Below are 27,013 nucleotides of genomic sequence, written 5' to 3'. Positions count from 1 at the left end.
TTCATCAGGGATACTGGCTTGAAAATTTCTTTTGGGGGGAAGACATGTGGCTTTGGTTTTGTTATCAGGGTTATACTGGCCTCATAGAATGAATTCAATGTTCCCTTCTTTTCTATTTTATGGAATAATTTGAGGAAGTTTGGCATTAGTACTTCTTTAAAGGTCTGGTAAAACTCAGGGGATAATGCATCTGTGTCTGGGCTTTCCTTTGTTGGAAGACTTAACAGCTGCTTCAAAGTTATTGCTTCACATCAGTTGGTTTAAATATTTTATATCCGCATGGTTCACTTTGAGTAAGTCATATGTCATTAGGGATTTCTCAGTGTCTTTAAGATCTTCTAGTTTATTGAAGTATAAATTTTCAAAATAGTTGCTAATAATCCTTTGTATTTTAGAAGCATCTGTAGTTATATCTCCTTTTTCATGTCTAATTTTGTTGATTTGGGTCTTCTCTATTTTTTGGTTAGTTTAGCTAAAGGTTTGTCAATCTTGTTTATTTTTTCAAAGAACTAACTCTTTGTTTCATTTATCTGTTGAATTTTTTATTCTCAATTTTATTAATTTCAGTTCTGATCTTAATTTTTTTCTGTCTTCTGCTGACTTGGTTATTAGTTTGTTCTTTTTCTGGGACCTTGAAGTATAATGGTAATATTTATTTGGTATTTTAATTGACAATTGTAGTGTGCCTATCATCAAGCAATTGCAGCAGCTTTCAAGAACCCATGCAAGAAGAATCAAGCTTGCATCTACTGCAGCTTCCTTGTTCTTTCAACTTTTATTATTCTCTCCAAACCTCCAACCTATTGGATGGCGCTGTGCATGCTGTGGGAGGATCTTCAATTGGACTCATTATCCCACATGCCAGTCATTCCTAACATCACACTCATTGACACACCCAGAAGCCTTTCAATTTTTGGCATCTCTTAATCCAATCCAGTAGATACTTCAAGTAAAACATTAAATGTATCTTTGTTTTTTAACATAGGAACTCAATGCTTAAAGTTTTTCTTTTTGAACAGCATTCATAGTAAACCAGAGCTTTTGATATGTTGTATTTTTAATCCCATTTGTTTTTAAAATCTGTTTTTTATTTCTCCCCCTGATTTTTTGATATGTTGTATTTTTAATCCCATTTGTTTTTAAAATCTGTTTTTTATTTCTCCCCCTGATTTTCTCTGTGATCCATTCTTCAATCTAACTGTATTATTTAATTTCCAGGTGTTCAAATGATTTCTGTTTTTTATGTTGTCTGATTTCTAATTTCCTTCTATTAAAGTTAGAGAGGATGCAAGGAATTTCTCTCTCTCTCTCTCTCTCTCTCTCTCTCTCTCTCTCTCCTTTTGTATTTGCTGCTAAGATTTTTTTGAGCCCTAAATTATTATCTACTTTAGAGAAACTTCCATGTACTGCTGAAACCGCTGTTGACCGGTGACGAGTTCTTGCTTCCCCAATGTTGAAGAATAACACCAAAGAAGCACACCGAGGCAAGGTCAGAATAGAAATTAGAAGTTTATTAAAGGACAGCAGAAAAGACTTCTCCCGGAGGAAGAAGGGGACCCAAGAGGTGGGAATCCGTGGAAGTGCGGTTGTTTTTCCTTTTTATAGTTTTGGTGATGGGATGTAAGTTGAAGGGGTTAGGACACAGGTGGGCCCAATTATCACCTTTTGGGATGGGCTTATCATTTCTCTAGGATGGGCTATCTCCAAACCTGTTGGGGGCTGTTTTCCTGGGCTCCATTAACATTTCTTTGAGGTGGACTTTGGCCTAGGGCCTTTTTCAGGACTTCATTAACATTCCATGAGTTGTCCTGCGTTTTCCCTGAGTCATTCCCAGCATGGCCTCCATTTTAGATTTCACTTGATATTAGACCCGATTTACCTAACTACACTGACTACCTAACTTTAAATCTGGCTTCATTCCCCCCTCTAATTTGGGAACTCCTTACTGCTGTAAGGAAGGGGGGCGAAGAAAATCTTTCTGGCCTCTTCAGGCTGAAAAGGGACGGTGTGGGGCAAGCAGTTTGGAGTCCCCCTTTAAAAATCGGGTCTATCAAGTGGGTCCATGATAGAAGTCTGATTGAGAAGTAATAGACTGGAAGGCCATTTGAGTGATGGGTGGTCTATAAGAGAAACAAGAATTCATTAGTACTGGAACCAGATTGATGCAGCAATAAATCCCATAGCACAGGAATATGCCAATGAGTTTGATGGCAAAGACAAAGACTAACAATGTTTTCCACCAGGAAGTACCAAGAACCAGGAGCTAAGATATTGTTTCCATGACAAAGTTGCTGAGGACATGGCTTCTATCTGAGCATGTAAATCTTTAAGGATATTTGTCACATTGCCAGAATTGTCAGGGATGTAAACACAACATTTAACTTTTAGGGTTACAGATGTCCTTTTCCTTAAGATGAAGTTTAATAACTTAATGTCATCTGAGCTTGCAAAATCCTTTTACTAGTATGACCTCTGTGTCTAATAGAGAAATATTTAATTCTGTTACTTAGGGCTGGATAACCATACTAGCAAATAAAGGCCTTGAACTAAAAACTACTCTGGCAGTTCCTTTTGATAGTTATCAGGCATTCCTGTCTGAGAATCTCTTTTGAAGCCTCCAGTTTACTTATTTATGGAAGTTACATTTAACTATTATTTTATTTAAAATGCCCAGGAATAGCTGTGTTTTGGCTTTGACTGTCTTTGCTAAGTGTTTAAGATGAAGCAAGTCAAACTGACTTTTGTTTCTATCTATTGTTAACAGTCAGCTGAGTTTCCCTGGGAATCCTCGGGAACTTACAGCAGCTTTTCAGATCTGCTAATGCCATTTGCGCTAGGATGGGTCCAGGCCTTGCTTGACCATGTGACTTCCCTCGGAAGCATCAGGGATGTCTCCCTTTTCTGATGACCCTCCTCTTCACAGCAAATGCACTGATTGGCTTTCTGTCCTCCACTGGTCTCATTAATCTCCCTGATCGGGAGGTTATGTGGCCTAGAGTTGCAAAGCTCTTTGGAAAAGTCCCCTATCCCCTGACTCAGACTGACTCAGAGGGCAAGAGCCAAATTTTTAATTTTAAAACTTAATCTTAAACATCCAGCAAACAAGTTTCAACAGCCTTATATTAAGAGTACTGGGCTTTAATGTCTATCTCTCTACCCTGTAGGTGATAACTCCTTATCTTAAATTAACCCAGGTTGTGAGTTCTTAAATCAGTACCTCTGCAAAACATTAACAGGCAATCTTTAAGCCATTTATAAGAAAACTACAAAATAAAATTAACTAGGGTAAAAACATATTTAGTTCATGTAATAGCTACTTTGAAGTTTGGCAGAGTTATACATTATAATCCCCTCTTTGAGATCCTAGTAATCTTGACAAAAACCAACTTTTGGACACAACTTTAAAAGTACTGAAATCTAGCCTACTTCTTTCATAGTCACTTTCACATGCAGTGAGATGGGACATAGAGCCTTATCTCAGGTAAGGTGGGGCTCTTCATAGATCTTAAATACTATAGTTCTGAAACTGATCTTTGTTTTTTAGACATTATTTTACAAAGTCTACATAAATTGTTGTGAACTTGAGCAAACATAACATAATATCACATCTAAAACATGAATTAAAGAAAGGCTGAAAGCTTTTAACCTTTTGTAGAAAAGTAGCAAAGTACTTTTGTGTTTTGCAATAAAACCTTTACATAGATTAGGTGCTCATTAACTTAAAAATACATTTAAATGGTATCTCAGTGTAAAAAGTAACATGGAACTTTACATGACAACAAGTCCAGTTATAGAACACAAATGATTTAATTATATCTCCAACATGTCTTTTTTTTTAAGCCTAAAATTACCATACAACTTTAGAACACAGCTTGATATAATGTTCTTTCTAAAGCTTCTACCTAACAGACTTGTATACCTGGAAGATGTGAACACATTAATAGCACCAATTACATTGATGTTTTTATATTAACCAAGTTTAGCTTTTAAAGAGATAACATAGCACAATTCTCTAAAACAATAGCACTTGTTTAACCAGCTGTTTAATTTCTTTAAGATTACTTGCTCAAAAACTTACACTTATAAGCAACTTACACAGACCTTCTTTATATCATTTACTTATTTGGGCCATCCCAAGCTGCTCTGCAGAGCTTGCTTCAGCTCTAGCAGTGCCTCACACTTAACCAACCTCAGTAACTCTGGCACTTTGACTCCTCCTTGTCCCCATTGAGAATTTGTGTCTGCTTTCTAAAAACAATATCGAGGGAGTATATTGAATTTTCTCCTAGTTGTTCAAAATGTCATGAACTTTCCCAGTCATTGTTTGTCATTCTTTTAGAATAAAATTGAAGGCCTTAAATGTTCCTGAAACATAATAGTTACCCAATGAATATTGTGCTTAATTATATGAGTTAATCAAGACTTAGATCACAATGGATTAATTAAGATTTAGAAATGGGTAAAAAGGGGTCTGGGGTTGTGGCTCAGCCATAGAGCTCTTGCTTTGCATATGTGAGGCACTGGGTTTGACCCTTAGCACCAAATAAATGAATAAATAAATAAATGGTATTGTGTTATGTTGAAGGCCACAAGCCAAGTCAAGATGGCACCTGGCACTTTGCCAGGAGGAGTGGTTTGAGAAGTAACACCAGCGAGCCATTGAGATGATGAGGATTCCTTAATGACTGACTGCTGTATCTAGGTGATGTTAATTAAGTTAAGCTTGTATAATTATTAAGATGATGAGGATTCCTTAATGACTGATTGCTGTAACTGGATGATGCTAAATTGAGTCAAGCTGTGTATTCAGTTATGTATATATACCTCTGCTATCCTACAATAAAGCGGCTCCCGCTGTTTCAACCTTCACAAGTTGCTTGTCACCCCCTGGCTACTTTGCCCAGCAGACTGTGGCAGTGTTGTGTACAACTGAAAAAAAATTTAAAAAAAGAAATTGGGGGACACCACCATGGCAGAGATCTGACGTCACCAGAATTCAGCAGAGGGGATAGCTTCATTGAAACCAACGTATTTCAAACACTGAAAGACAATGGATGCCAACCAAGAATTGTGTATCCAGCAAAATTAAGCTTCAGGTACGACAATGAAATAAAAATCTTTCACGATAAACAAAAGTTAAAAGAATTTGCAGCCAGAAAACCAGCATTGCAAAGCATCTTGAGCAAAACACTACACGAGGAAGAAATGAAAAACAACAACCAAAACTAACAGTGGGAAGTACCTCAGTAAAGCGAGAGTTGTTGGGGGGGGGAGCTAATCATGGAGAAACAAACCAAATTTAAAAAAAAAAAAGATAAGTAATCAAACATGACTGGAAGTACAAACCATATATCAATAGTAACCCTAAACGTTAATGGCTTAAACTCACCAATAAAGTGACATAGGCTGGTAACCTGGATTAAAAAAACAGATACAACAATATGCTGCCTTCTGGAGACACATCTGATTGGAAAAGACATACATTGGAAAAGGCTGAAGGTAAAAGGTTGGGAAAAATCATGCCACGCACACTGTGCTCAGAAGCAAGCAGGGGTGGCTATCCTCATATCGAATAAAATCAACTTCAAGACTAAGTTAATCAAAAGGGATAAGGAAAGACATTATATACTGTTAAAAGGAACCATTCACCAACAAGACATAACAATTATCAATATTTATGCACCAAATAATGGTGCTGCAATGTTCATAAAACAAACTCTCCTCAAGTTCAAGAATCAAATAGACCACAAGGAAGTAATTATGGGTGACTTCAACACACCTCTATCACCATTGGACAGATCCTCCAAATAAAAGTTGAATAAAGAAACTATAGAACTCAATAACACAATCAATAACCTAGACTTAACTGACATATATAGAATATATCAACCATCATCAAGTGGATATACTTTTTTCTCAGCAGCACATGGATCCTTCTCAAAAATAGACCATATATTATGCCATAGAGCAACCCTTAGTAAATATAAAGGTGTGGAGATAATACCATGCATCTTATCTGATCATAATGGATTGAAATTGGAAATCAATGATAAAAGAAGGATGGAAAAATCCTACATCACTTGGAAAATGAACAATATGTTACTGAATGATCAATGGGTTACAGAAGACATAAAGGAGGAAATCAAAAAATTCTTAGAGATAATTGAAAATACAGACACAACATATCAGAATCTGTGGGACGCAATGAAAGCAGTTTTAAGAGGGAAATTCATTGCCTGGAGTTCATTCCTCAAAAAAAGAAAAAACAACAAATAAATGAGCTCACACTTCATCTGAAAACCCTAGAAAAGGAAGAGCAAAACAACAGCAAATGTAGCAGAAGGCAAGAAATAATTAAAATCAGAGCAGAAATCAATGAAATTGAAACAAAAGAAACTATTGAAAAAATTGACAAAACTAAAAGCTGGTTCTTCGAAAAAATAAATAAGATTGACAGACCCTTAGCCATGCTAATGAAAAGAAGAAGAGAGAGAACTCAAATTACTAACATACAGGATGAAAAAGGCAATATCACAATAGATGCTACAGAAATACAGAAGATAATTAGAAATTATCTTGAAACCCTATATTCCAATAAAATAGAAGTTAGTGAAGACATCAATAAATTTCTTAAGTCATATGATTTGCCCAGATTGAATCAGGAGGATACACACAATTTAAACAGACCAATATCAATGGAGGAAATAGAAGAAGCCATCAAAAGACTACCAACCAAGAAAAGCCCAGGACCGGATGGGTATACAGCAGAGTTTTACAAAACCTTTAAAGAAGAATTAATACCAATACTTTTCAAGTTATTTCAGGAAATAGAAAAAGAAGGAGCTCTTCCAAATTCATTCTACGAGGCCAACATCACCCTGATTCCGAAATCAGACAAAGACACTTCAAAGAAAGAAAACTACAGACCAATATCTCTAATGAACCTAGATGCAAAAATTCTCAGTAAAATTCTGATGAATCAGATACAAAAACATATCAAAAAAATTGTGCACCATGATCAAGTAGGATTCATCCCTGGGATGCAAGGATGGTTCAATATACGGAAATCAATAAATGTTATTCACCACATCAATAGACTTAAAGATAAGAACCACGTGATCAACTCGATAGACGCAGAAAAAGCATTCGACAAAGTACAGCACCCCTTTATGTTCAAAACACTAGAAAAACTAGGGATAACAGGAACTTACCTCAACATTGTAAAAGCAATCTATGCTAAGCCTCAGGCTAGCATCATTCTAAATGGAGAAAAACTGAAGGCATTCCCTCTAAAATCTGGAACAAGACAGGGATGCCCTCTCTCACCACTTCTATTCAATATAGTTCTCGAAATACTGGCCAGAGAAATTAGACAGACGAAAGAAATTAAAGGCATAAAGACAGGAAAAGAAACACTTAAATTATCACTATTTGCAGATGACAAGATTCTATACTTAGAAGACCCAAAAGGTTCTACAAAGAAACTACTAGAGCTAATAAATGAATTCAGCAAAGTGGCAGGATATAAAATCAACACACATAAATCAAAGGCATTCCTGTATATCAGCAACAAATCTTCTGAAATGGAAATGAGGACAACCACCCCATTCACAATATCCTCAAAAAAAATAAAATACTTGGGAATCCACCCTACAAAAGAGGTGAAAGATTTATACAATGAAAACTACAGAACCCTAAAGAGAGAAATAGAAGAAGATGGAATAATATACCCTGTTTATGGATAGGCAAAGCTAACATCAAAATGGCAATATTACCAAAAGTTCTCTATAGGTTTAATGCAATGCCAATCAAAATCCCAAAGGCATTTCTTGAGAAATAGATAAAGCAATCATGAAATTCATCTGGAAAAATAAAAGACCCAGAATAGCAAAAGTAATTCTAAGTAGGAAGAGTGAAACAGGAGGTATAGCAATACCAGACTTCAAACCATACTACAGAGCAATAGTAACAAAAACAGCATGGTACTGGTACCAAAACAGGCAGGTGGACCAATGGTACAGAATAGAGGACACAGATACCAATCCACAAAATTACAACTATCTTATATTTGATAAAGGTGCTAAAAGTATGCAGTGGAGAAAGGAAAGCATCTTCAACAAATGGTGCTGGGAAAACTGGAAATCTATATGCAACAAAATGAATCTGAATCCCTTTCTCTCGCCATGCCCAAAAGTTAACTCAAAATGAATCAAGGAGCTTGATATCAAAACAGAGACTCTGTGTCTGATAGAAGAAAAAGTTAGCTCTAATCTACATATTGTGGGGTCAGGCTCCAAATTCCTTAATAGGACACCCATAGTACAAGAGTTAAAAACAAGAATCAACAAATGAGACTTACTCAAACTAAAAAGTTTTTTCTCAGCAAGAGAAACAATAAGAGAGGTAAATAGGGAGCCTACATCCTGGGAACAAATTTTTACTCCTCACACTTCAGATAGAGCCCTAATATCCAGAGTATACAAAGAACTCAAAAAATTAAACAATAAGAAAACAAATAACCCAGTCAACAAATGGGCCAAGGACCTGAACAGACACTTCTCAGAAAAGGACATACAATCAATCAACAAGTACACGAAAAAATGCTCACCATCTCTAGCAGTCAGAGAAATGCAAATCAAAACCACCCTAAGATACCATCTCACTCCAGTAAGAATGGCAGCCATCATGAAGTCAAACAACAACAAGTGCTGGCGAGGATGTGGGGAAAAGGGTACACTTGTACATTGCTGGTGGGACTGCAAGTTGGTGTGGCCAATTTGGAAAGCAGTATGGAGATACTTCGGAAAGCTGGGAATGGAACCACCATTTGACCCAGCTATTTCCCTTCTCGAACTATTCCCCAAAGACCTTAAAAGAGCGTACTATAGGGATACAGCTACATCGATGTTCATAGTAGCACAATTCACAATAGCTAGACTGTGGAACCAACCTAGATGCCCTTCAATAGATGAATGGATAAAAAAAATGTGGCATTTATACACAATGGAGTGTTACTCTGCACTAAAAAATGACAAAAGCATGGCATTTGCAGGGAAATGGATGGCATTAGAGCAGATTATCCTAAGTGAAGTTAGCCAATCCCTAAAAAACAAATGCCAAATGTCTTCTTTGTTATAAAGAGGGCAACTAAGAACAGAGCAGGGAGGAAGAGCATGAGAAGAAGATCACCATTAAACAGGGATGAGAGGTGGGAGGGAAAGGGAGAGAGAAGGGAAATTGCATGGAAATGGAAGGAGACCCTCATTGTTATACAAAATTACATATAAGAGGAAGTGAGGAGAAAGGGGAAAAAAACAAACAAAAACAAGAGAGAGAAATGAATTACAGTAGATGGGGTAGAGAGAGAAGATGGGAGGGGAGGGGAGGGGAGGGGAGGGGGGATAGTAGAGGATAGGAAGGGCAGCAGAATACAACATACACTAATATGGTAGTACGTAAAAACGTGGATGTGTAATCGATGTGATTCTGCAATCTGTATATGGGGTAAAAATGGGAGTTCATAGTCCACTTGAATCAAATGTATGAAATATGATATGTCAAGAGCTTTGTAATGTTTTGAACAACTAATAAAAAAAAGAAATTGGTAAAAGGTTGAATTTTTCAAGGAAGAGCGTCTTGCTACAGAGCTGATGATAGCTGGTTACAGACTATACTATCATTTGCTTCCTATACTCTTAAAGGCATTTTCCACTTCAGGGGAGTTTTTGTAGGAATATAATGGGAAAATTCATAAGAAAATATAAGTTTTTGAAAAGACATTCCTATGATTAAATATATTTATATTTGTTGACAGAACATGAAATATCATTTGGACATGGAGAGGCCTGGAAAAAAGTTGACAGTAGGGTTTGAGAAAAGGAAAAGCCACTGTCAAAATATAGGGGAAAAAACTGAACTATGACTTTTACTTGGAGAGAGAAACTGTACTTTCCATTTAATAGACAAAAATAGGATAGAACAATGAATATTAGATAAAGAATTGACTGCTGATAGTAAAAACAAAGATTCAAAAGAGAATTATTTTCTTCAACAGATACAATATTTAAATTCATTGGATTCCGGTTTTAATTTTTTTTCCCATTCTTTGTATAACTTATTTAAAAACAGATTTATAAGTACTTACAACTCTTAAAATCCTACAGATGTTCTCAAGATATATAATAGATAAAAAATAATCTGAAGCAATAAAATTTATTATTTTGATAATTCTAAAGATTTTTTTAAAGAAAAGAGAAATGTTGCATTGATTCTTATATTTATGTCCTTGGACCAAGTTACAAAATAAATTTGAGAGGGCACAGCCCAAAGTCTAGTTGAAAGAAAAAAAGCACTAAGCTTTGGAAAAGATACTTGACTTTGTTCTAATAAGAACAATGGGAATTTCAAGTACACTGGAATATTTCTCACCTCATTGACAAAATGCCTAGAGACTGATAATTCTCTGTTGGTAAAGCTGAGAAATAGACCTTCTCAAACATTTTTTACTGATGTGCAAAAATAATTTGACATTATGAGGATCAATTTGGCAAAACTTATTAAATTTATAAATGTATTTCTCTTTGATCCAGCAATTATACTTCTGGGAATTTACCCTACAAATAAGTCTGCAAACATGTAAAATAATTTATAAAAAGTATTTTTTTATTATAGCATATTTGTAACAGTAACATTTTAGAAAAAAAATATAGTGACTACCAATTTAAAAAACCTTAAATTATGATTCATTTACACAACTAAATAAACATAAAGCTTTAAAAAAACTGAAGGCACTTTTAATTTTAAATGCTCTATGCTTATGTGTGTTTATATTATTAAAAATTATCCATATCATAATGTTAGATTACACTAATAAGGGGTGGGTATATAGTTCAGTTGAAAAATTGCCTGTCTCACATACAAAAGGCCCTGGGTTCAACATCCAGCACCACAAATACACACACACACACACACACACACACACACATTACACTAATAAAGCATAGAACATTGTATGATAAATTTTGTGATGGACATTTAGGAGTATAATAATATTTATTTTATAAACTTGCACTGGCTTAAAGAAACAAAAGACTCTAGTAAAAGTGGATCATATGGAGGGGAAGCAGATGAACTGGGACAGGGATGAAATTTTAACTTATAAACTTACTTTTATATAATTTTGATTTTTGAGTGATTAAAATGTTACTTATTTCCAAAATAACATTTTTGAATAAGTAATAAATGAATGGAAGAAAGGGAGGAAAGAAGAAAGGAAGATAGATTTATGAGATCAGAAAAATAGGAATTAATTGCAGAGTAACTAAGTAAGAAGACTTTCTGCTGAACACTTGTTGTTTGAGAACAGAGGCTTTCAAGAACCCAGTCCTGCTCCCACCTTGAGGCATCTCAAGGCCCTGTTTAGCTTCAGCACTCCAGTTCTCCAGGAGGACTCTACAGGGGTAGGTGTGTGGCATTTTTAACTATCCCACCTCATCCATTCTCAGAGTTCACCTTCTCCTCTGACACAGGATGCCCAGCTCTTCAGTGGTTTTCCCATTTGGATGTTAGGTTGACAGTTCCATGAATTCCCTGTTCACCATCATTCTCCTTCTTCAGCCCATGTCTTCTCTTACAGATGACTGGAGATGATTCCAGAGGCCCTTCAAGGAGGGGGTCTGACATCTGTCCCCCACATCTAAATTCCCCAAAAGTGGGAGATGCAGGCTAATCAGTGATTGAAGGGAGAGAAACAGAGGACTGGGTTTGGAGGACCTTCCCTGGAAACCTTCAGGATACATTTCTGACACACATAAATAAATCCAAGTCTTCCAGGGGAACCAATCCATAGAAAGGAAGTTAGCTCAGCTTCTTGCTTACTGGAAGTTTCATAAGAAAAATCTATCAAATATATATGATCTCCTATTCTCATAAGACTTCTTCCTGTGTTTGTGCCTTGAGTTTTCACTAAACATTCTGTATTGCTGGGGGCCATCTGTGAGCCCCATGTGAACTGAGTAACATTTGAGCCTTTTGCCCCAGGGAAGCCTGGTCTTGGGAACTCACTGCAGAATCAAGATGGTTTGGGAAAGCGAAGGCTGCTGCTGTCCTGGCAGCTCTGCTCACCTGCTGTGCCACAGGGCTGCAACCTGAGAACCACAAGGAGCCTTCAGGCTACCAGGTGGAAAAAACAGTAGCAAAAATGAGAAATCATCGCTTAGGAGGATGTGAAAAGCATGTAAGAAACAGAGGCTGAGGTAGACAGAGCAAGTAGGAAGTGGTCAGAACGCTCCAGGGATGGCATTTTGTTGTTTTTTCATATGGTGTAAATCTGACTGCTTGTTTAGTTTATGATTTCACTTATTCACAATAAAACGTTTGGCACAGTGAGCCCAGGAAAATTTAGCATATGGTAATGAAAAATTACTGAATCTTCAAATCTCAAGGAAGTGAATAATGAATTTTACAACATCTCCCACAATATTTTTGTTGACATTTACCATTTATCATGTGCTTTAATAACATCACCAACCAGCTGAGAGCCTTGGACTCACACCTGCTACAGGAACATCAGCATCTACTGCAAGATGATTTGGTATTTAGAGAAGACACCACAAACATGATGTAGATATGCATCTGCAGAAGACAGATTTTCACTCCTATTTCTGAGTGTGGTTTTTAATTTGTCCAAATAATTTTATCTAAACTAAGAAAAAGAGAGAAGACACAAATAAAATCAGAACTGAAAGAGGAGATATTATGATGGCTCTATACAAATGGAAAGAATCGTGAGAAACTTCTATGAACAATTAATACACCAACAAATTGGATAACCCAAAAGTAATGGATAAATTTCTAGAAACATACAACTTACCAATACTGAATTGTGAAGAAACAGGAAATCTGAACAGACTAATAGTGAGTAAGGAGATTGAATCAGGAATCAAAAACCTCCCAAAAAGAAAATTTCAGAACCCCATGGCTTTACTGGTGAGTTCTCTCAAACATGTAAAGAAGAATTAATACCAAATTCTTCTCAATGCTTCCAAAATATTAAGGAAGAATTTCTGAACTCATTTTATAACACCAGAATGACCTTAATATCAACTCCAGACATGGATACTACAAGGAAAGAAGACCATATGATAATATCCCTGTGAAAATCAATGCAAAAATTCTCAACAAAATCTTTAAGCAGAGTTCAACAGCACATTCAAGTCATACATCATGACCAAGCCGATATATCACTGGGGTGCAAGGATGCAAATCAATACACATGATGCACCACATTAACAGAATGAAAAGCAAGAATCACATGAGTATCTCAATAGATGCCGAAAAATATTCTACAAAATTCAACAACTTTATGATAAAAAGTCTCAACCATCAAGGTATGAAGGAAAAGTATCTCATTGTACCTCAATATGATTAAGGCGACATATGACAATAGCTAACATCATGATCCACAAAAAAAAAAAAAAAAAAAAAAGAGAGAGAAAGAGAGAGAGAGAGACTTTTTCCTAAGATCAGGAGTAAGACAAAGAGTCCCATTCTTTCCACTTCTAATCAACATAGTAATGGAAGTCCTAGCAATGGTAACTAGACAGAAAAAGAAAACAAACAAACAAACAAACAAAAGGGAATCTACGTGGAAAAGGAAAAAGTAAAATTCCAAGTTTTACATTTTCAATTCCGTGTGTGCGTGTGTGTGTCTGTGTGTATGTGTGTGTGTGTGTGTGTGTGTGTGTGTGTGTATGAACAAAAAAGGAGTTAAAAGTTATTGATGTTTTGGGTCCATTAATAGGAAAAAAAAAACTCCCAATAACATATAACATAATCTCAGTTTTATATCATTTTCATTAGTCTTTCAAATAGAAGAATCAAATAATAGTCAAATATTACAAAGGTTAATTTAAATAATGTTCAATTGTGTTCATCCAACTCATGAAGTCAAAGTAAGGCTTTTGGAAGTTCTTTCTGTGGAAGACAAAATAGCCGACATTCTGATATGTGCTATTGAGATTAATTTAAAAAGGCAAACATTGAGGATACAAATGGTTTGTTTTGCAATTAATAATGTGAATACAAATTCAATGGAGCCTAGTGTAACCATAAAAACTTGTTTTTACTAAATTGATAAATCTATGAAATATGAAGACAAATGGAATTTTGGGTGGTACAAATATAATTCAAAATAGCATTCAAATAATCTGAGATACTTTACTAATCAAAATAGAAGCTGTAATGTATAAACTTTGCACATTTTTTTGTAGGCAGAGCAACTGACCTATCAAATTTTTATGATGAATCTATATTTAAAAGCAAAAATACTCTGCATGTAATAACAGCTTCCCTTCCTACTTATGAATCATTCTTTGGATATGATTGAGTTTTTACAAAAATACTTTTAAAATGGCCTTAAATTTCCTATAATTACATTGACTATTTTAGTAAACAATTCCTCTAAATTTTTATTAGTTTTGTAGAAAACCAGAGGGAAATATATAATTAAAGTATTAAACAATGAAGCAAAAAAACTGTTTCAGGTTTTGAAGTTTTGAGTAATTTAAAAAATTGACCCACAACTTAGATGGTGAATTGACATTGCACCTACAAAAGCACTGGAGAAACTGAAGAATTAAGCCACTGGTGCTCAATGGTGTCAAAGACTTAATTTCAAATTTAAAAAATTTTGAGTACCCACCTACCAGAAAGAAGAGCTATTTTTTAATTGGATAAATATGTATTCTGCATTATAATAAAGCAAATTGAGGACTAAAATTTTTCAGAACTTAAATTCAGCAAAATATTTTTAAATATTTTAAATAGTAAGAAAACTTACTTGCTGATTTTTGTTTTATAAAATATTTCTAAGAACATTTTTTCCTGAATGGAAACTTAAGTACTTACATAATGCACTACAAAAAGCAAAAGTTTAGCATTGAAAATGCCCTCCATGTAGGAGAATTTGCTTATCCTGCACCATTTATCTCAAACTACAAATATCTCTTCTTCAGTGCCCAGAGACAAGTCAATTGAGGTCATTAGCAGTGTTAACAGACATGAAATATAACCTGGAAGAGTATTGCAGGCAATTTTATAAAGACAAGAGAAAAAGAGATATCGTTTTAAATACATTATTTAGAAATATGTTAGTGACCCAGTATTTGAAACAAATATAACTAAAAAGCTCATTATATTATATCAATATGTAACAAAAATATTGTCTGTTCAGTTAATCAGTACAAAGAAACTTTTGCTTCACTTTAGAAGGAATGATGTGGTTTTAGAAGGATTTTATAAAACACTTTTAGAATAGATCTATTTTATCAGTGTACCAACCAATAAAAATTTTAGTCAATAAATTTTTTTGTAGGTAAAAATTTATCTAAATAAAAAAAATTGATTTACTTCATCTACAACTGAATAATTTTTTTATTTAGTTGTAGTAGTTGTAGATGAACACACAGTGTCTTTATTTATTTTTATGTGGTGCTGAGAATCAAACCCAGTGTCTCACACATGTGAGGCAAGCACGTTACCACTGAGCTAAGCCCCAGGCCCTAGTCAATAAATTTTTATATCAAATAACTATATAAATTTATTCATTGTAGCAACTTTTCCCATTATCAAAAGTGATCCATTTGCACATATAAGTAAAAGACTACACTACATGAAAAATGGAATAAGGAGACAAAAACATTAAAATCTTTAAGTATTAAGAGAAATTGTATCGAATAGAAATTCCAGGGAAAAAAATGAAAGGAACGTTTGAGAAACCGTACTTAAAGATGTAATTGCTGAAAGTTTCCCAGTTTTAAAATATATATAAAATATCACATCTATATTCTATTCTGAATGCCAAGCAAGAAATATTTAAAGATAATAATAAAAGTAAAACTAGAAATATGGTAGAAAAACTGCAGAAAATTATAGAAAAGCAGAATATTAAAATTAAATAAAAATCTAAAAAAGGATAAATACAAAAGAATGGTAGTGTATTTCTTTGGGGGGGGGGGGGGACTGGAAGTCGCAGATACCAGGGATTGAACTCAGGGGCACTCAACTACTGAGCCACATCCCCAGCCCTATTTTGTATTTTATTTGGAGACAGGGTCTCACTGGATTGCTTAGTGCCTCACCTTTGAACTTGAGATCCTCCTGCCTCAGCCTCCTGAGCCACTGGGATTACAGGCATGCACAATGGCACCTGGCCTGGTACCATGTGTCTAATCAAAAATAACAAATATCAGAAACAAAAGATAAAGAAATTGAAATTTTAAAAAAGTGTTAGGCCAAAAGATGTTTCAACCTAGAATCTTTTGCCTAGTCAAACTGTTATTAAAGATAAGAGCAAAATAAAAATTGTCTATGAAACACAGTATATAATATCAAATTCAACTATAAACTGTATTTACAGACTCACACTAATGTAAATACAATCCAATTCTCACCAATATTACATTATGAATGGGCAAGGAAAATGGTAGAGTGTGTGTGTGTGTGTATGTGTGTGTGTGCGCACGCGCGCACGCTTAGGTGGGATACAGAGAAAAATATAGATTTAAATCTTCACCTTTCATAGTTTGAAATCAATACATAATTCCCAAAATTGGGAGAAAAATATCAACAGGTAGCAGAATATTTTGTTACTTAGAAACATGGAGAAAATTATCAAATGAAATGGATAAAGAAATTAAAAATAGTTTCGACTGAAGAAAGAAAATGAGATTGAAAGGGGAAAATGAAAAAGGCTTTGTTTTTATCTTCTAAATGAAATTCACATACAAATGATGTTTCAAACTGTGAGTACATTAAAGGAACTATAATATCTAGCCTAGATGCATGTTTCCCTCCTGTGCTGAGGTATCTGTTTACAAGATCACTAATTAGATTAGCTGTACCAGGAGCCGAGAGAGGCTGATTTTAGGCACCTATAATGGACACTAATCCTAGCTGTATTAGGCCAGCATCTTCTACCAACACTTAGCCAACAGAATCAGAAAACACAGAGGCTGACTCAGACTGAGAGTCACTCAACATATAGCGGACCCTACACCACTAAAAGGAAACACATTTTACAACTGTAGCATATAGCAACGTAAGTCTCCAAAGTTTCTTGAGGGCAGGATCCACGTGTCTCATATCTATACCCTGAGTGCCTGGCATATAATATGTAGGCAAAGAAATGCGTGTACATGAGCACACTTATTTTTACTTATTTTTTTTTTAAATCTTAGGAGGGAAAATGTAAAGAAAGTTATAAAGTATTTATAAACAAATGACAATGGAAGTACTTCACATCAAATTTTATAGGGTATACATGACATGGTACATAAAAATAAATGAATATACCAGTTTCTTTTTTAAAAAGTTAAACAAAAAATCTATTTGTTAGGTGGCCAACTCGAGAAGCTAAAAAAAAATGACAAAATAAAATGAAGAGAAGACTATGGACAATATATTAAAAATAAATGAAGAAATTAGTGCAATAAAAAACAAAAGAAATAATTGAGGATAAACAAAATTCAGAACTGAATCTTTAGAGTAGAAGTTGAAAAGTCTAGAAAAATGAGCAAACTGCCAAATATGGAAAAAGACACCAGCAATATAATAAAGGAAAGGGCACTAACCATAGTCACGGTGCAGATTTACTCCAAACCCATGAGTAATTTTATGCCAAAGAAAGCTGAAAGCCTATTTGAGATAAAACCATTTGTGGGGGGAAAATATATATATTTAAATAATTATGACAAACTAAATAATTATGAAAGAAATAGAATTTGTGATCAAATATCTCCCTTCTCTTACCATCTCCCTTCCAAAAATAAATATATAAATAAAAACATATGATAATCCAAGTGAGTTTATCAAATCTTCAAAGGAAAGGATATTGCTTCTTTAGTGAAAAACAATATTGGTGGCTAGCATAACAGAGAAAGCTATTTTTTAGCTTAAGATGAGCTTTAGAAAACTCATAATTATGAAATAATTATAGCCTGTTCTACACAATGATAGTACAAGAAAAAAAGTTAAAAATAAATGCCACTGAGATATATAGATGCAAATCTATAAATAAAACATTAACAAATTACATTCATTAATATATTTTTCAAAAAATTTTGTTATGTTCCAGTAGACACTGCTAGTTTTTTCTCAATATTTATTTTTTTCCTCTTTATCCATCAAATTTTCAACTACATGGATTGCATTTCCAAGCCTCCCTCGCAGGAAAATATTGCAATGTGACTAGGCAGCCAGTGGTTGGCAAGAAGCATTGCCATGTTGTAGTTTAAGAGAGTCTTACCTAGGTCACATCAAGATCTGTTGCCTCTTCCATTTCCTATCTTATTTTCCTTACAACCACCATGATGCAGTTGTTGTCATCTTGGGAGAAGCTGAGAGCCACATCTAGAGGTAGTGGAGCAATGAGCTGGAAGAAACTTCACCCAGAGAACTTTGTAGAACCAGGTTCCCATATTAATCAGCTTCTAGCTTTCCACAGAGTACAGGTGAAACTTCTGTTTTGTTTAAGCACTATTTCCATTTGCTGTCGTTGCTGTGTGAAAAACTAATGGAGACGAATTGGTTTTAAAAACTGCAAGGGTCAGAAAACACTTTTAATTAAAACAACATCTGAATCCTTTACAAAATACAACCAAAGGCACAAAATATTTATTTATCTTTCATTGCTTTTACAAATAATTTAAAATAAATTATGTAAAAATTAGACAAAAATGCAAAATACTAATTACAGTAGCCATAAGTGAGTCGTGGGTTATTAGTCCTCTAATTTTTACTTTAAATAGCCTTTTTTATACCAAAAAATCATGACTAATATCAAAATGATAATGGATATCATAGTATATTTTCACAGGAAACTAGCACAGTCAAACATACACTGGGGGAAAAAGCACAGGACCCACCACACAAGGATGTGGGAATTGGTGCCATGGACACAACACAAATTTTAAAAATAAAACCAATAACTAATACAGATATGAGGAAAATATAAAATTAGAGCACTTCAGTAGTATAATAATTGCTATAAGCAACATCCTCTGATGAATACTCAAATTAGTGGGTAAGAGTTTTAGGAAAAACAAGGTATTTGCATAGCTTCAAAGTATCTCCTCCAGAGTTTTATCGTGGTGGTTTAAAATATTTAAAGCACAAATTCTTTGAGATTTCTCTCTCCAGGAAGTGAAGTAACTCACCCCCCCTTGAATAGGGCCACACTTACAGACAGACACACTTCTAATGAAGACTGTATGAAGGTGGGAAGATAACATCATGAGGAGAAACCTGGCAGATACCATTTAGCCAAGGGATTAATGTAACATCACCAGCAATAAGACACTAACATGATGTGCCCCTGAATAGCATATTGTATATAATTTTTCCCCACAATCCAAAACCGTGTAAAATCATGAGACAAGCATTAACCCAGGAACAGTCTACAAAATATCTGACCACTGCTTTTCAAAACTGTCATGAAAGAAAAAGAAAAACCAATCTGTCACAGATTGAAGGACATTAAGCAAACATAATTACAGAATGCCACATGGCATCCTGGGTTGGATTTTAGAATAGAAATGATATTAATGGAAAAATCCAAATAAAGCCAAAAGTTTAACTAATAGTATTTTAACAGGGCTAATTTAGGTTTGGTTTGTACCATCAGTAGAAGCTGGATAAAGGTTAAAGAGAGGAATTCTCTGTACAGTTTATCTCAATGTCAAAACTTATTTCAAAATAATAAACTAAAAATATATCCAAATATATGGGACTTTTAAAAGTCATCCCTATGTCCTTAATGGGAGTCTTTTTGCTATATTTTCCTTGTTTAGAAATACACTTGGCTATATCCAAGATGCATTTTAGAAAAATAGGACATGCCCTTAAGGTATGGGTTCCCAGTTTTACTTTTAAAAAATCATCTCTTCACCTTGAAGGGTGCTTTCATCCCGCCTCAGATTGCCCTGGGAACTCCTATAAACAATCCTCTTAGCCAGGCTTGGCGGTGCCTGCCTGTAATTGCAGTCAGACCCTGTTCTCAAATTAAAAATAATAATAATAATAATAATAATAATAATAATAAAAGAACAGGGGATGTGGCTCAGTCGTTAAGCATCTCTGGGTTCAATCCTTGGTACCAAAGAAAAAAATCCTCTTTCCATTCCAGGAAGTGACTCTGTCATGAGCTGTGACAACCAGAGCATCTTCTAAAGTGCCTTTGGGAACATCGAGGCCCCTGCTCCCGCCCACTGCCTATCTGCAGCCTCCCGTCACTGGTCCAGCAGCTCTGCTTTTGCGTCTCCTTCTGTCCTGTCTCCTGCCAGTGTTTCTTCTGCAGATGGTTTCGACAAACTCTTCTTATTCTCACTCCACCTCACTGCCCATGCTCCCACACTTGATCTAAGTGTAGGCCCTGTGAGTTTTTAAAGTCGGGGGGAGGTGGAAGTGCTATTTCTCCATGCCTCTTTGTACAGAGGGCATCTCTGAGCTAAGAGGCACTGGTAAATCATTCAGTAACCCACCAAGTATCTGTAGTGGGCTCTGGACCAGGAACCAGGGGTAGGATACAATGATGAGCAAAGCAAGTGAGGAGAGTGGCATCAGATTGAAGGAACCATGACATTTCCCCTCATATTCTTGGAAGCCTAGATCAGCAAAAGTGGGGCAAAGCCTGACAAATCAGAGTTTCTAGAGATTCCAGAACTTCTATGAGAGAAACAACCAGAGAAGAACAGCTGTTTATTAGTCTGTGTTCAAGGAGAATGTTTAGGGCTCAGAAACAGAGATTTTTAAATGAAATGGTAACATCTTACCATTTCATGCTGGAAAAAAAAAAAAAACTTCATAAGTTTTTGCCTTATTTGAAAGAAGCCTTGAGTAAAGGAAAAACCAATGTCATAAATATTTTTGAAGACATGTCACCTACCAAACCTGCTTTATTAATTACTATATTAAAGTGATATGTGTTCATAAAAGTGAATTCACTCTGAATTGGGAAATTCATTTTATCATTCTGTGTCCTGTATTTACATTTTAAAGCCAGAAACAATTTCCTCAAGAGAAAAGTGATTCTTCCTTCATCTGTTTCAGCTTTAATAGTCCAAAATATGATAGTCAAGTCCAAGGTGTTATTTTACCCTCAGGTAGATTAGCCTACCCTGTAAAGGAACTGGGAAATTTTCCTTCAACTTTTATTTTCCAAGTGTTTCATTAAAATAAAAGGTAGCTGGACAGGGGCACACACCTGTAATCCTAATGACTCAGGAGACTGAGGCAGGAGGATCGTGAGTTCCAAGCCAGCCTTAGCAATTTAGCCAGGTACTAAGCAACTCAGTGAAACCCTGTCTCTAAAATACAAAATAGGGCTGGGGATGTGGCTCAATGGTTGAGTGTCCCTGAGTTCAATCTCCAGTACCAAATTAAATAAATAAAATGTAAATGTGTGTGTGTACATGTGTAATCACTTACATGAAATTAAAGGAATGTGTTACCTCAAGTAATTAATTCTGCAAACAAAGTCCTACTGCTTAAAAAATTAGTGTCTTATTGCTTTATTATTCGCCTTTAATAGTAAGAACATCAAAAAATGTCACAGTTGAGTCAGCCTTGCACACACAAAGGAATCCACGCAGGTCTAGGTGGTATTACCATAGTGGGCAAGAATATGAACTCTGGGGCCATGTGATTTGGGTTTGAATCCCAGTTCTATCACTCTCGAGTAGTATGCCTTGGACAGGTAATTCATCCTTTATATGCCTGAGATTCCTCATCCACAAATTAGCAATGACAAAAGCACATGCCTCATAAGGTTGTTGTGAGGTTTTCATGTGATAACATATAAATTGTGAGGACACTGCCTAGTGCAAAATAGGAAAATATATCTATAAGACTTATTAACGTGTGAGTCTTTGTAGTATTATTTTCAGTCAGTTTTCTGAACTCACAAGTGAAACAAAGCTACATGGTGTTTGGAAGGCCAATTTTCAAATTAACCAAGCCTGCCAAAGGGCATGGCTCTCACTCCCACATCAGTGGGTTATAAAAGACAGCTTAAGCAAGTGCCTCCCTGAGCCTCTTTGATTGAACTAATACCAACATGCCTGAAATTAGGGAGAGGATTAGGAACCAAATTTTCCCATTATTTGCATTGGCCCATTTAGAGCTAAGAATTCTGAGATAAACAAATGGAATGAATTTGGAAATGATGTATCAACTGCTTCCTTCTATGACATGAATAGTGGCAGTTATCAAGGATCTGCCCATCAAATGCTTAGGAGACGTTTTCTTCCAGACTCCAGAGAGGAGCAACAACTCAGGATGGCTGAACCCTGCAATTCCCCAGAAAATGAATTGTCACTATTTGCCTTCGTCTTAATTTTTACCATTATAGGTGCTGAATGCATGATTGGTATCTTTGCAAATGGATTCATCATGGCTATAAACGCAGCTGCATGGGTTCAGAAAAAGGCAGTTTCCACCAGTGGCAGGATCCTGCTTTTCCTGAGTATATCCAGAATAGCTCTCCAAAGCTTCATGATGCTTGAAGTTATCTTGAGCACTACATCCCCAATTTTTCTTAACAAAGATGTTTTATATGATTCATTCAAAGTAAGTTTCATGTTCTTAAATTACTGCAGCCTCTGGTTTGCTGCCTGGCTCAGCTTCTTCTACTTCGTGAAGATTGCCAATTTCTCCCACCCACTTTTCCTTAAGCTGAAGTGGAGAATTTCTGGACGGATACCCTGGCTCCTGTGGCTGTCCTTGTTTATTTCCTTCATCTCCAGCATGCTCTTCTGCAAGGACATCTACCCTGTGTATTGCAACAATTCTTTTACAGTGCCCTTCTCCAACTCCACAAAGAAAGTATACTTCACTGAGACCAATGTGCTCAACCTGGCTTTTTTCTTTAACCTGGGGATTCTTATTCCTCTGATCATATTCATCGTGACAGCCACTCTGCTGATTGTCTCTCTCAAGAGACACACCCTTCATATGAAAAGTTGTGCTACTGGCTCCAGCGACCCCAGCATGGAGGCTCACATGGGGGCCATCAAAGCAACCAGTTACTTTCTCATTCTCTACATTTTCAATGCCATTGCCCTATTTCTCTATGTGTCCAACACCTTTGATGCCAGTAGTCCCTGGAACATTTTGTTCAAAATCATCATGGCTGTCTACCCAGCTGGTCACTCAATGCTACTGATTCAGGACAACCCTGGGTTAAGAAGAGCTTGGAAGCAGCTTTGCTCTCAAATTCATCTTTACCCCAAAGAGAAGATTCTGAGATCATCACCTAAAGAAGAACATAGAACTTGACCCAACCAGACCTTCGCTCCCCTTACCTCTCTCACTCCCTCTCTCTCCTTTCCCTCCTCCTTTCTCCCTCAAACCTGATCTGATTCCTTTCATCTAATGTTAGTTTTCTTTTGCTTCATGGGCACAATATTTTTTTGGAGGGGGGAGCAGATACCAGGGATTGAATTTAGGGACACTCAACCACTGAGCCACATCCCCAGCCCTATTTTGTATTTGATTTAGAGGCAGGGTCTCAGTGAGTTGCTTAGCACTTCACTTTTGTTGAGGATGGTTTTGAACTCACAATCTATTACTCTATCTAAAGCAATGATTTTAGACACTGACTACACATCAGAATATCTATGGTTGGCTTGAAAACACCATGACTCTCAGGTCCAGCCTTGGACCTTGTAATCAATTAAGTCAGAATTTCTGGTGTTGAAACTTAGATAATAGTCTAAGTTCTCAGGTGATTCTGAGCTGCAGCCAAGGTTGATATAGCCACCAAGAGAGCAAGTTCTGAATTTTGAGTTCCTAAAAACTCTCTTTCCCCTTCCATGTGCCTTTTAAGCACATTCAGGTTCCTTGGGAAGCTTTTTAAACAACAGCTGGAAATGCATTTTGGCTCTATTCCTCCAAACACATAAACTGAATAATTCAGAAATCATTATCAAAATTAACAGTGCATGAAATTCTTTTCAACTAGAAATTACTGTCTAAATTTTTTCCTGTAGCTACAATTTTATAAGTGTGTAAGTATGCAAAAAATATGTGCAAGAAGATCTTCCTTGTAGCATTGTTCATTCATGAGAGGACTTGTATGTCTTAAATGGAATATTGTGTTGACCTTGTGAAAAAGTGATGAATGCATGTACACAGACTAGTAGATTCCAATATGTTAAGTACAAAATATAAGAAGATACTGTATTGCTCCATTTATCTTTCTGATTTTACAGAAATATATGTTTTGTGTGTATTTAGATGTATGTATAAAATTTCTGAAAGAATCTACCAAAAATTATTGACAAAGAACTCAAGTAGTGACATTTTGTGTGTGGAATACATGAAACATTTGTAATTTGTTTTCTTTTTCTCTGCATTGTTTGAACTATCTAGAGCATTTATGCACTAATATAAATTTTATATTGATTTTTTAATCAGGAAGTAAACTTGGTAAGTAGGAGAGATATGAACAAGAATGTTGTTCACCTTAGTTCATTAATGTACTCTCTCACTGTTGAGTTTTTATTAAAGAAAAAAAAATTCAGACCTTCAAAATCACCAGTGAAGCATCTCATTCTTCCATCACTCACTACCTCTTATTTCCCTACTTTATTTGCTCTGAGACTCTCATAGAAAAATAGTAGTCTTACTCTGCATTATATTTCTGTGCTCTTGGTTCTTCCTCTCTTCACTTTCTTTTAAGTTCAGTTTGGGTTACTGGTCATCATTATGACAACCTTCTTAAAAATACTTTCATTATTTGCAGACAAAATGGACTATGTTTCAGATTTTCTTTGAAGAGTCCAGCAGAAGACAAACTAGTGGAAAGAAGGGAGGTTTAAATCAGTCATATGCTGATGATCCTTTTTCAGGTTTCAGGTACAAGGTGTTTCTTTGTATAATTGCCAATTTCCCCCCAATATAATTTTTATATAAAAGACTATAATTCCCTGGCCCTTCTCCCTCTTCAATCCCACAGTGTGGGATGATTTCACACTTAGATTAACCCAGCCAGCACTTCACATGTTCTTCTAAGCAACTGAAATTGCTTGAGAGTATTTCATAACTGGAAAAACTTACGTTCCTACAAATATATACCATACACCCACATGAGCAAAATCAGTGAGCATTTATACCCTGTATTTTCCTAAAGAATCACTCATTTTCAACTGATGAAATCTCTAAATTATTTAACAGAAGTGATTGGAAGGATATTTCTTCTTTTCATTAGCAAATGTGCTAAACCACCAATTTCCCCCCTACATTTCCAATATTTCACTAAAATATAAAAAGTTCCACTCAAATGTTTTAGTTTTCTCCTTCCACTATACTTCTTCTTCCTGCAAGTTCCATTTTCTGTGTGCTTCAGTTACTTTTCTTTTAAGATTGAGTCTATTAGGTCTTTCTTCAAATATCTGGCAATCCTTAGTGTCAACATTAAGAACTAATTCAAAATTTTAAAATTTATTTTTATTTTTATTTTATTTTAATTTATTTTATTTTTATTGATTTTTTTTAGGTATGTTTGACAGTAGAGTGTATTTTGGCATGTTATACATACATGGAGTATAACTTATTGTAATTAGAATCCCATTCTTGCAGTTGTTCATGATGTGGAGTTTCACTGGTGGTGTACTCATATGAAAATAGAAAAGTTATGTCTGATTCATTCTATTGTCTTTCCTATGCCCGTCCTCCTTCCCTTTCCTTAAAAATTCTTTAGAGTATAAAAATAGAATTGATATCTCAATGTGAGAGGTATTTTAAAATTAGTGCATTCAAGGCTGGATTTTTAATTTTTCTCCCAAAAGTCATTCCTCTTTCAGTTTCCTCCAACTCATGAAATGGTGTCACAACACTTGCAGTTGATGGAGCTGGAATGTCAAGAGTCATTCCTGGATCATCTTGCTGATGAATCACATGGTCCCTCATGCAGTTCTTGTCTGTGATGGGCATCACCAGTATCATTCATTTGTTAACTCAGCAATCACTGGTTGAACACTGACTTGAACAGCAGATGCTATCCAAGGTGCTGTGTGCACAGTACTGGGCAAAACAGGGAGGACACTGGTCATCACAGATCTCGTAGTCTGGCAGGGCAAGGAGGACATTGTGATGGCAGTGTTAGAGGTGCCCAGTCAGGAATAGCCTGGAAGAGTATGTTTTCAAAAAGAAATAATGATAAAAGAATATAAATCTAAGCAAGAATTCAGGAGAATCATTACAAAATAAATATGAGGAAATCATGAAGAAAAATAGGTTCCTGAAATGTTGATTTAATAAAGATCAAAAAGGCAAGTTAAGATGAATACAAAAACTGGTTCATTAGAAAAATAAAATAAAATTAGTATTGTCAGCATACATACTCTGGAAAGAAAGACAAAAGGCATAATTACACAAAATATGAAATAAAAGAAAGCAAACCACAAATTGGAGAAATTGAAATACTCTGCAGAAATTATTTTGTTCATGTGATTTTGAAAACCTTGATAAGTAGATGTGCCCAGAAAAATGTATTTTACTAAAATTTACCCTAAGGAAGGTGGAAAATCCAAAACAAAGAATCAGTATTATTGATCTGGGAAAGTAATAAAGTGACACTTCCCCCAAATTGCAAGGACTGGATATTCACAAGGAAATTTTGCCAACTTTTTAAGAACACATCATTCCAAGCAAATTTGCTTCACAGAATAAAAGTTAAAGGAAACTTCCAAATTTTTTATGAAATTAATTAATATCAAAACCCAACAAAAGGTTCCACTCAATATACAAAAAAAAAAAAACAACAATAATTATCTCACTGAAAACTAGAAAGCAAATTCACTTGTCAATATTTATGCAAAACTACTAAGTAAAATTTAACAGAATCAGAACATAAGTTTATCCCATAAAAGTAAAGAGAATTAGTATTAGAAAATATTTCAACACAATTTAGAGAGAAATCATATAATAATGTTCATAAATGCTAAAGTAGAATAAA

The 27,013-nt window shown here is 35.2% G+C and overlaps 1 protein-coding gene across 1 annotated transcript; it reads left to right on the top strand.

Annotated features, from left to right (window-relative positions):
- The first annotated feature begins 22,281 nt into the window (after nucleotides 1–22,281).
- On the top strand, nucleotides 22,282–23,299 carry Tas2r39 (taste 2 receptor member 39). The gene is given in 2 exon segments (XM_076853058.1): nucleotides 22,282–23,250; nucleotides 23,252–23,299. Coding segments are annotated over 2 exon segments (1,017 nt in total).
- Nucleotides 23,300–27,013: the final 3,714 nt, after the last annotated feature.

This window comes from Callospermophilus lateralis, chromosome 1 (genome assembly GCF_048772815.1).
Source record: "Callospermophilus lateralis isolate mCalLat2 chromosome 1, mCalLat2.hap1, whole genome shotgun sequence".
Classification (NCBI taxonomy): domain Eukaryota; kingdom Metazoa; phylum Chordata; class Mammalia; order Rodentia; family Sciuridae; genus Callospermophilus; species Callospermophilus lateralis.
Note: the sequence above shows the minus strand (reverse complement) of the source record. Positions and strands in the feature narration are given on the sequence as shown.